The sequence below is a fragment of the Zeugodacus cucurbitae genome, chromosome 5 (genome assembly GCF_028554725.1).
Source record: "Zeugodacus cucurbitae isolate PBARC_wt_2022May chromosome 5, idZeuCucr1.2, whole genome shotgun sequence".
NCBI lineage: Eukaryota > Metazoa > Arthropoda > Insecta > Diptera > Tephritidae > Zeugodacus > Zeugodacus cucurbitae.
This window is the reverse complement of record NC_071670.1, coordinates 30,402,032-30,412,548: the sequence shown is the minus strand read 5'-3', so window position 1 is coordinate 30,412,548 and position 10,517 is coordinate 30,402,032. Positions and strand designations below refer to the sequence as shown.

The 10,517-nt window shown below is 34.7% G+C and overlaps 1 protein-coding gene across 4 annotated transcripts in view; it reads left to right on the top strand.

Annotated features, from left to right (window-relative positions):
• The first annotated feature begins 204 nt into the window (after positions 1 to 204).
• The window catches only part of LOC105216458 (hypothetical protein), a 70,088-nt gene continuing 59,775 nt past the window's right edge, over positions 205 to 10,517 (top strand). Inside the window, exons 1-2 of one of the 4 annotated variants that reach the window (XM_011190953.3) lie at positions 205 to 315; positions 2,463 to 2,725. In XM_011190953.3, coding sequence (XP_011189255.2) covers positions 2,596 to 2,725 — 130 coding nt within the window. In that variant the 5' untranslated portion in view covers positions 205 to 315; positions 2,463 to 2,595. Of the gene's footprint in view, positions 316 to 789; positions 1,079 to 2,376; positions 2,726 to 10,517 lie in introns of those variants that run through there. The other 3 variants (XM_029043008.2, XM_011190951.3, XM_054230731.1) reach the window with 3 other exon arrangements.

The following is a 10,517-nucleotide window of genomic DNA, read 5'->3' as shown; positions in this document are numbered from 1 at the left end:
ACAGCTGATCGAGCGTGCCAGGTGTGCCGCGAAAGGCATTGTAAACAAAAAACTCGGTAAACACAGTAAATACATATGCAAAACTGCAGCGTTCATTTTCATTCATAAAAAGCAGACTCACCGATTGCCATCAGCAGGTTCATTCGCTCACTAGATCGTTCATTTTGATCTGAACGGGAGAGTTTCAGCCGAAATTTGAGCGTAGCTATGCCAATAGATTTAACAATCAGCTTAAAACTCTGCAACCTCGATGGAGCAGCGAACAAACGGTGTTGGACGTTCGTGAAGAGCGTACGCGTTCATTGTTTTCGTGAGGTAAATTGTCGAGGCAACAAACTTGCTGTGATTTAGCGCTAGTGTACTTAATTGAAAACGTTGTTGCACCTTGCTAACTTTCTGTGGAAATATGAGTGTTTGCGTGGTGGAAAATGATTGAAATGAAATGTTTGTTTACAAAAGAAAAACTGTGAAAAGTCGATGACAATGCTTAATGGTGCATCAATGTGAAATAAACACATACCGTTATAATGATGCATATTAGTTTTTCCTCACGTTTTGACAACATTTCAGCTATTTCGCTTGAAAAACGTGCTTTTTGAAGGGAAAAGTCGTGAGCACGAATTTTTTGGCATTGTCGCGTCTAACTGTGTCTTTTTCGGCTATAGCTAGCGATCATTGCAGCTGCAATGCAGCTATAGCGGCGACTTTCATCGGCATCACTCAGCTATTATTGTATCATCACCGTCATTAGTGAGTGAGTGAATGTGGCAGCCGTTGCTATTTCAACGCTTCAAAATCAATGCTTTAGCCAAGTTATTGAATCGAGCGCGCTACGAAGTTGTTGAAAATCGAAAGCGCTGTTTGCTGTTACTAATGTGGCACGATCGCTGTAGAGATAACTGACTTGTGAAAAATAAACGAAACAATTATCTTAAAAATAATAAAAAAAGAAAACGAAATAAAATGGATAACAGAAACAAGTGATTGATCGGCAATTAAAGTGTGATTAGTGTTGTTGGTGTTGATCTTTGAACGGTGTTCGTTGGTCGTTGATCGTTGATCTTTGCAGCAACAAAATGTAAATCTGTGTGACTAAAAAAACAATTATTGTCGGCGGAAATGTGTTTGCGTAAAATAAACAATTTGCATAATAGTTTATATTTGAAAATATATATTTTTGTAATGAAAAATGTGGCAAGTGCATTGCCGTTATGTAGTAAGACCCAGTTATTGATTTCCGTGTGCAGGAAAATGTGAATAAACACCAAACAATAAAGAGCGCCAAAGCAATACAAATAAAAGCTAAATAAACAATTTAAAATGAGGAAAGAAAAAGAGCACTAAATAATTTATTAAATTTTAAAGCACAATTTAATAATTTTAATTAAGCACAGCAGTGCATCAAAGACAATTTATGCGTAGCGTATTTTTACTTCATTTATTTTTTGTTTTTGTTTTGCTGTGTTACCTTTCCAATTATTATTCGTTTTTTTTTCGATTCTAATTTTTTTGTATTTTTATTTTGCATTCCAGTTTGCACGCGATCGCATTGAATTCAATAAGTTTCTGCTCTAATAGTTTGCAAAGCCGCGAAAAGTGTCGGTTTTCATAATTTTCACGCCACTATTTATTTATTTTTCAACGAAGCTCGTTTTTCTAGTTTCTTTTTCTGTGTTTTGGTTTGCAGTTTTTGTGCATATTTTCCTATGTATTTATTATTTTTATGTGGCTTCTGTTTGACTGACTGCCTGAATTACGAAACGCGGTTACGATTTACAAATTTCATTTGAAGTTTGGCAGAAAAACAAAAAAAAAATGATATAATATTAATTACAACAAAATTACAAATAAATTATGCATGCGAAGTAGAAACACATAAATAAGTAATACCGTATGAAATACAAGCTCGGCCACAGCCATAAAACCAACTTTTCCTGTCCATAATTATTGGTTTGGCACACAGTAGCCGCCGACGCCGCTCTTTTTTCACTCGTTTTCTACAAGCCGTACCGTTAGTCAATGGCATAATAGTGCGTTGGCCGCAACACTGACCCCACACACGTCAAATCGCATATAGAAACTAATACTCACAAAAACAATAAACAACGAGCAACAAAACTTAATGCACAAAAACAAAATAAAAATTAAAGCAACAACCAGTCGCCAGCGGCCAGCAACCAGCTGCCACCAAGCTGTGAAAACTTGCTCAAAAACAAAGAAAAAGTAGATGCTGGCATTTGAACGAACGTCACGACAATGTAAATTTTGCTTAAACTTTTTCCCAGTTACGAAAGTGAAATCTCTCCAATTTTCACCTGTGGCCGCGGTTTTGTGTTTTATTTAATTATTTACTTATTATTGTTGTTGCTTTAACAGATTACTGACGTTGAGTGTTGACTGAAATATTTATTTCCTATTATTATTTTTAGTTAAAGCAAGCATACATTTTAATTTTTGTTTAGCAAAAAACTCAAAAAACCATAAAGAGAAAAGTTTTTATTTTTAATAATAATTCAACTTCGGCGTGAGATTTAACTCTGCGCCCGCTTGTGCTGCTTGAAATACATTCACATATTTTTACAAATAATTAACAAGATGGCATTTCAAAAACAACACTTCATCATCGGCATGTGCTTGCTTTTGCTGCACTCTGCTGTTACCGTTACTTCCGCCAAAGCTGACACTAAGGAAGCGGTGAAGGCGACTCAAGATGATCAAAAGAAAGGTGAGTTTTATAAACGCTAATTGTTTACTGTTTATTGTGGTTTATTGAACCATCATGTAATTTGTAAAAACTCTTTCTTACATAAAGTCAGTGCTATCAAGATAGCCACGCTTCTACTAACAACCAATCACTGTAGTCTTTTTCCAAAATCAAAAAAAAAATGTAATTTCTTTTTAAAGCTGGAGCCAGAGAACTTAAAGTCACTGCATTCTTATTTCTGCTTATTTTCACCATAATGGCAGATATTTAATAATTTATTTAATAGAATTTTCAGTTAGACTCCATCAAATGGTGGTAATATTTCATGCATAATTGACTCCAATAGGTTAGTAATTTTGTTTATAAAAGTGTTGACCTAAAATGCCATAGAAATGAAATGAGAAACATTTCAGTATGATTGCTATCGAATTTGACACAACGAAACCGCACTTAATAAAGACAATATTCTCTAGTAAACATTAAGTTCAGAGTCAAGACTACGACAGGAAACAAACTCTAAACATTTTTTTAATACTTATAAACACTAAATATAAACAAACATATCGTATCCATCTTTCTTTCAAAACACGGGGGAATATTTAGTAAAAATTTACTTTTTAATTGGGAAATCTCTTTGTCATCGAAAGTTATCGGCGATACTTAATAAATATTAGGTCCACAACTTTGCTTCCGCCCTTTTCCAATAGATGTGCTCGTAGCGTCAAGCACTGGTCGATTAAATCGATTTTTTTTATATCGATCTTGGATATTTGTGTCAACATTAACCCAACAAAATATTTGTAGAAATCTGTTTGCATCCCAAACTTATTCTCAACTGAAAATGTCACTTTTTAAGCCAAGTTCTCGACATTTGCGGGAAATTTTGCTTTTCTTTTTTAATTCCAAGAAAAGTGCGGCTGAGGCTCATCGACAATTGTAACCTTTTTTATACAAAAAAAACTTCAATTTATTATAAAAAAACGGCGGAACAAAGTTGTAGACCTAATATATTAAAACTTAAGGTTAACATGGATTTCATCATGCAAACTCGAACTATTATATTGTCATATAGAAAAAAAAATATTTAGGTCAAACTTCCTTATCTTAAGACACACATTTAATGGATTATTGATTTTTTTAAAAATTAATATATTAATAACAAGTAAGGAAGGGCTAAGTTCGGGTGTAACCGAACATTTTATACTCTCGCAATTGATTTATTTATATTATATAATACACGATTTGACCCACATATTCGTCATATATATTGTATAAAGTCCATTGAAAGTTGGAAACCATAATATTAGGTTAGAAGCACCGAGGTCCTCGCGTTCGATATATGAGGCCTTGAAAACATATGGTCCGATTTCTAGAAAGGGGCTGCCGCCACACTAAAATGCAGTATTTATGCAAAGTTCTGTTCCGATACCTTCACTAGTGCTTACTTTAGTAAACTATTCAGACCGACTTCAAAGATCTGGTATATAGGAAGTAGGCGTGGTTGTGAAGCGATTTGAACTATTTTCACAACATATCATTGGGATGTAAGGAAACTATTACAAACCAAGTTTCATTGAAATCGGTCGAGTAGTTCCTGAGATATGGTTTTTGACCCATAAGTGGGCGACGCCACGCCCATTTTCCATTTTGTAAAAAAATTTCATCTGCCATTTCTTATGTGAAATTTAGTGTTTCTGACGTTTTTCGTTAATGAGTAAACTCACTTTTAGTAATTTTCAACCTAACTTTTGTATGGTAGGTGGGCGTGATTATGATCCGATTTCTTTCATTTTTGGACTGTATTAGGAAGTGGCTAAAAAAACGACTGCAGAAAGTTTGGTTTATATAGCTCTATTGGTTTGGGAGATATGTACAAAAAACTTAGTAGGGGGCGGGGCCACGCCCACCTCCCCAAAAAAATTACATCCAAATATGCCCCTTCATAGTAGGATCCTTCATACCAAATTTTATTTCCATAGCTTTATTTATGGCTTAGTTATGGCACTTTATGTGTTTTTGGTTTTCGCCATTTTGTGGGCGTGGCAGTGGTCCGATTTTGCTCATTTTCGAAAGCAACCTTCCTATGGTGCCAAGAAATAAGTGTGCCAAGTTTCATCAAGATATCTTAATTTTTACTCAAGTTACAGCTTGCACAGACGGACGGACGGACGGACAGACAGACATTCGGATTTGAACTCCACTCTTCACCCTGATCACTTTGGTATATATAACCCTATATCTAACTCGTTTAGTTTTAGGTGTTACAAACAACCGTTATGTGAACAAAACTATAATACTCTATTTAGCAACAGAGTTAGTTGCGAGAGTATAAAAATATTTTAAATAATCTCATTGGGCTACATTCAGTCAAATAAGTACCCGGAAATTCTCATTTTAAATTTTCCCGCTGAGAATATTTCAATTTTTTCTCCCAGGTTGGCATAACTATCAGCCACTATTCGGTCAATTTGAATTGGTATGTGTCATTTAGTTTGTTTTTTATATAGGCTTCGACAGGAAACAAAATAGATGATAATTTGTTTTTTGAACAGGTTTCTACGAAAATAAAATTGCTAAAATCAGCGGTATTTGTTTATGAATTGTAATTGAAAAAATATATAATTTAAAGGCCCGTTAAATTGTGTCTCGAAGTCCTGCCTAAGATTTCATCAAGATCGGCTTAGTAAAAAAATATTTAACTTTTGCAGATTGTACATATATAAAACTATTACCCGGACCCACTTCAAATTTAGGGACAAAATTCTGGGATATTAAAGAAATGACAATGAAAACACGGTTTCTTGAAGCGCAGAAACTCATGTAACCCCTTAAATGTTAAACACTCTAGCAATTTGAATTTGTAATTCATTATACTGTATTGTATTCGTAATGATAATTTTAGAAATGATTTCAAAATAACTTTCCCTATAGGTAAAAATTCCCTAGTTTTAGGTCTAGTCTTTATGTCTAAAATCTTTAAAACTAAAAACAAAATTAAGACAAATGTTCCTTCATGTCTGAAATCTTTTAAATAGGCTAATGGATAATTACCATTTGGGATTTGGAAAAAAGGTTGAGCTATACCGCATACACTACAAAATGGCAACCAAACGAAGGAAATCATCCAATCTAACAATGGCCCAATTTTTTGCTGATCTATATCGACGACGAAAAGTAGTTACTAACCTTCACAGAGTACCAGGAAATACTGAAATTTTATTCACTTCTACAGACATCCGCAAATTATCAAACATTTTGGAAATCATCCGTAAGTTGCTATCTACGGATGCATGCACTTACATTAATCTCCATCCTCAGACACTTTTCGAAATTTGCTACACTTACCGACATTTGCAACTAATTAAGTAATTATAAATGTAATAAATGTCAATTAAAGACCCATAAAGCATACATTTGTCGACCTACATAAATCAATTTCCTTACTAAAAGCGATTATAAATGCAAATCTGATTATGTAAAAAGCATTTAATTAAAAACGCATTCATGAGCAATTTATTGCTACTCATTAAATGAATATCATTTACAAAATTAATTAAATCGCTACACCAGCTTCTTCCAAAATGTGTGGAGAAAGTGAGAAAGAGGTCTGCGAATTTTAGATAAAAGACTTGAGTTAAAAAACGACATTTGGTGGTTTGAAAAATTGCCAGTAATTTAGGTGATATAGCAGAAAATTGATAGTGAAGCAACAAATTTGGAAGACAAGACCTACTGGAAATCATACATATTTTATGAAAAATAGACTTAATTCAAGCTGGTATATGTGTATACTGTTTTATAATTGATATTTATCTCATGTTGTAGAAGGAAAAAAAATATGCTTGTAATTTAAGGAGAGTAAAATTTTTAATATTATTTTTTATAAAATGTTGTATTTTTATGATTTTTAAACTTAATCTAAATACTCTCTGCATTAAGTAATTTGTCCAGTAAAATTCATGTAAGCCTGGTTTTAGGCTATTAGTAAAAACGTTTACCTCTTTTCCAGCACCATTAAAGGAAAAAACAAGTTTATTATCTTACCTTTGTTGGATATCTGACTATTTATTTTATTTTATTTTTTACTTTCGTATTTCCTCTACTCATTACCATAAGCGCTTGCGGCGGATGCTTTGGCACGCATTGCCCATTTAAGAGTCAGCTGGCAATCCTAGCAAAGTGTGCCGCATGCTGTCACGAAACTATACTATAAATATATATACTATAAATATATGAATCATATATAAATGTATGTATTTATTTTGCAGTAAATAAAAAAGGAGACTTCAAAAAGTAGTAGAAAAATCACAAAATATCAGAATTTCAAAAATAATATTGTGAGCTAGTGAACGAAGTCTATATGAAACAATAGAAGTCTTCGATTGGTCAGTTCTCAGCTCAATATATAGCGCCGGCTTAGTTCGTCATAGCACAGTACAGTAGAATTGCAATTATTCGGATGAAATAACACCAGGGATCAAATAAATTCGGTTAATCGATTGGAATCAAAGCAAATCTAACTATATTTTATTTTGAAAACATTGTATTCTGTAAATGATTTTATATGCCTCGTTTAGATAATACGAATAATTCGTCTTGTCTTTGAAATCACTTAAAAGCAACATCTAGATCTTCAAAAGCTTCTGAAGTTGTCAAACATTTTTAAATTGACAAATAGAGCTGTGACATGATAATCGGATGATCGATGTTCGGATAATCTGGATTCTACTGTAATACTAAACTTTATAATTTATATATATGTACGTACATCTTTTAAAGCTTTCTAACTAGCTTTAGTATTATCAGTGAAAAATGAAACTTCTGTAATACACGATGGTGTAAAAAAGATAATATTTAGAATAGCTGTAGTAGTTACACATAGATGCAACACTTGACAGTTTTTGGAAAATATTTTGAAATTAAACTGAGGTCAGAGTGAAGAACTTTTAGTTTATTTAAATGTTCCTCTTAAAAAAATGTTCAAAGCTACAACTATCTTACTAGTCACTTAATCAAGTGTCGAAGTATATTCATAAAATTATTTTCTTCAAATATCATTATTTGCTCTAGTCACTGCCACTAAAACCTAAGCGCATTCAATTGTAAAGTAATACCTTTTATTGAGCCAATTGTTTGCTTATTTATATGCGCAGCGCTTCCTTATTACCAAATAATTACTTTTTCAAAAAAATACAATAAATAGCGACTGGCTTTGTAATCGCTTATTTGGCTTTCCGAGTGGCATACGGCGAGTGCTTCTTTGCGGCACAAAACTTCCACAAGTGCCGTTTGCTTTCAGAGCCATGCGCCGCCGCATAACTTACGATCTTTGCCAGCCTTTCGCCGCCCCATTGCTGCCACTGCGCACCATTTCTACCACAAGCTGCGCAATATGCTGCCTTGTACCTTTTGGTTAATGTGTCAATGTGTGAGGCGCTTCGCGAGGTAACTAGTTGAGCCATTGTTTGCCTACTGTATTTCTAATCTTTTACATAGCTCACCGAAACAATGGCATCGCGTGAATTTCGCTTTGAATTTACTGACTTACTGAACTTTCACTGTTTGTTGTAAAGAAATAATGAAATAGCAAGCCTTCTGCTTTTTTCGCTAAAACAAAAGCAACATTTTCCACATGCAATTTATTTTGCAATCAAAGACACATACAAAAGAAAATATTAAATAAGACAATGCAATTGCGAAGAGTACTTCACTCACACGCTTCAACTGACTCACCATAAAAGGCACATGCATTATAAAACGCATAGGCAGATTCGCTGACTGGTTGCAGCCTAAACTCATTTCATTTGCTTGACTGAGTTTTCTTTCAGTTAATTTTCCAATATTTTTCAGTGCCCATTTAAAAGGCCTACTTCGCATTGTGCAATCTTCAGCGCTTGCCACGACTGCTGGCTGGACAGAAATTACTAAGTATTTGCGAGCATTACAGTTGGTTGGGTTAAAGGCGCTATGTTTTAAATGAAAATTGAAATTCGCCGTACAACAAACAAAAGACTTAAGCGCCGAACTTGCGCGCAGAAAAGTGCAAAATTAATTATAGGTTAAAAGTTTTGACCCACATTTAGACGTACATGGTGTCGAAAAGGCTTTTCAAACAAGCAATGCATACCGTTAGGCATGTTGTTCGACAGCTGAGCGCTCTGCCAGCGAGACAACAGAACATCACAATCAATGGCTCGCTAAATGTTAGCACCCAGCCATTAACCCGCCAAAGGCAGCAGTAGTGGATATTGTGGAAATGGCGTATTGAACAATAAATTTTTGCAGCATTACTCAAATTCAATAATGCGGTAATGCAATGCAAAAATATTTAGGTGAGAGTTCACGAAGTTAATTGCTGGGAACACGCTGCACTTTTCCGAACTTTTTCTCAAAGTCACTTCACAGTTTGCTCTTTCGGAATTATTCGGAATTAGTTATTGCATAGTTTGTGTTATTTTATGGCTGGTACAGTTGGCAAATCTTAGTGCAGGTTAATTGAAAATTCAAAAACATATAATTAAAAAACTGCGGTAATTAAAAAACTGCGGCTTACCACAACACGATTTGGGCTGTGGTCACTGTTGGCGGAAGTGTGTTGTGTTGAAATGTGGCAAAAAAGTTTGCAAATTGTTTTTACAGCAACTTTTTCTTTAATATTTATTACAAAATATTGTACAATTTTTTTTTAATATTTTGAATAATTTCTAATTATTTTTTTTTTTCGAGGAGTTTGGAAAAGTCTGCAGCACATAAAGGTTAAAAATATAATTAAAATTTAAGCTTTATTTGACTTGGGCAGGCATGGCACTTTTACACCGCAATTACAAGTGATTTATTTCACAATTCTGTGGTGTGATAATGTTTAAAAAATATTGCATTCAAAGGTTAATGAAGTTAATAGCGCGGGTGGAAATGAATGCTTAATAGCACTCACATGCTGCAGCTATAACTGCATATTTATTATATGCAAGTATGTGTGGTTTTATAAATCACTTTGAAGCTCACTGAGCACGCAATCCAGAAGCTCACTGAGCACGCAATCCAGCAGCAATAAGAGTGACAACAACAGCAGACAACTGTAAGCGGTGGCTGCCGCTGACACAGCATACTCAGTGGGATGCCGTGACTGCCAACTTGCCGCTACGCAAATAAAACGAATTATATGTGAATTCAGACGCATATGTCATAGACACATGTATGAGAGTAATAGGCAATGTTAGCAGCCGAAAAGTACTTCCACACGCACACAGACATACAAATACCAAAATATATATATGTATATATGTATATAGGTAAGCACTATTATCAACTCTGACACAATATCCCCACATCAGCCGCGCTGTAACCCAAATTGACAAATGATTGCGTTACTTTACGCCACACTGATGGCAGATAGCGCCTCATTGTTTCCATGCCTTCACCAGTATGCGTCTGCCTGTAAGCATGCTATGTCAGCTGTGGTTGGTTGCACATGCGCCAAGGCGCCCAGCTGCCGCACCGTGCGGCAATGGCTTGCGTGCCTAGGACAATACAAAAGTTTACAAATATATTATGAGCCTATAATCATGCGCTGCAGCACCTAGATGTACGAATGTACACATGCGCTTACACAAAAGCGACGCGCATGCGCATGTCCGTGCGCTTGAGCGTGATTATAAGTACTCATGCAAATGCCTATGAGCATACACGCATCACATGCACATCTACTTACTACTCGACACACAATACACGAATGCTTGAATTGACTTCATTAGGGTCTCATTATGCACATAAATAATTGTGATTTGTAAATGATGTGAATTTTCTCAGTTTC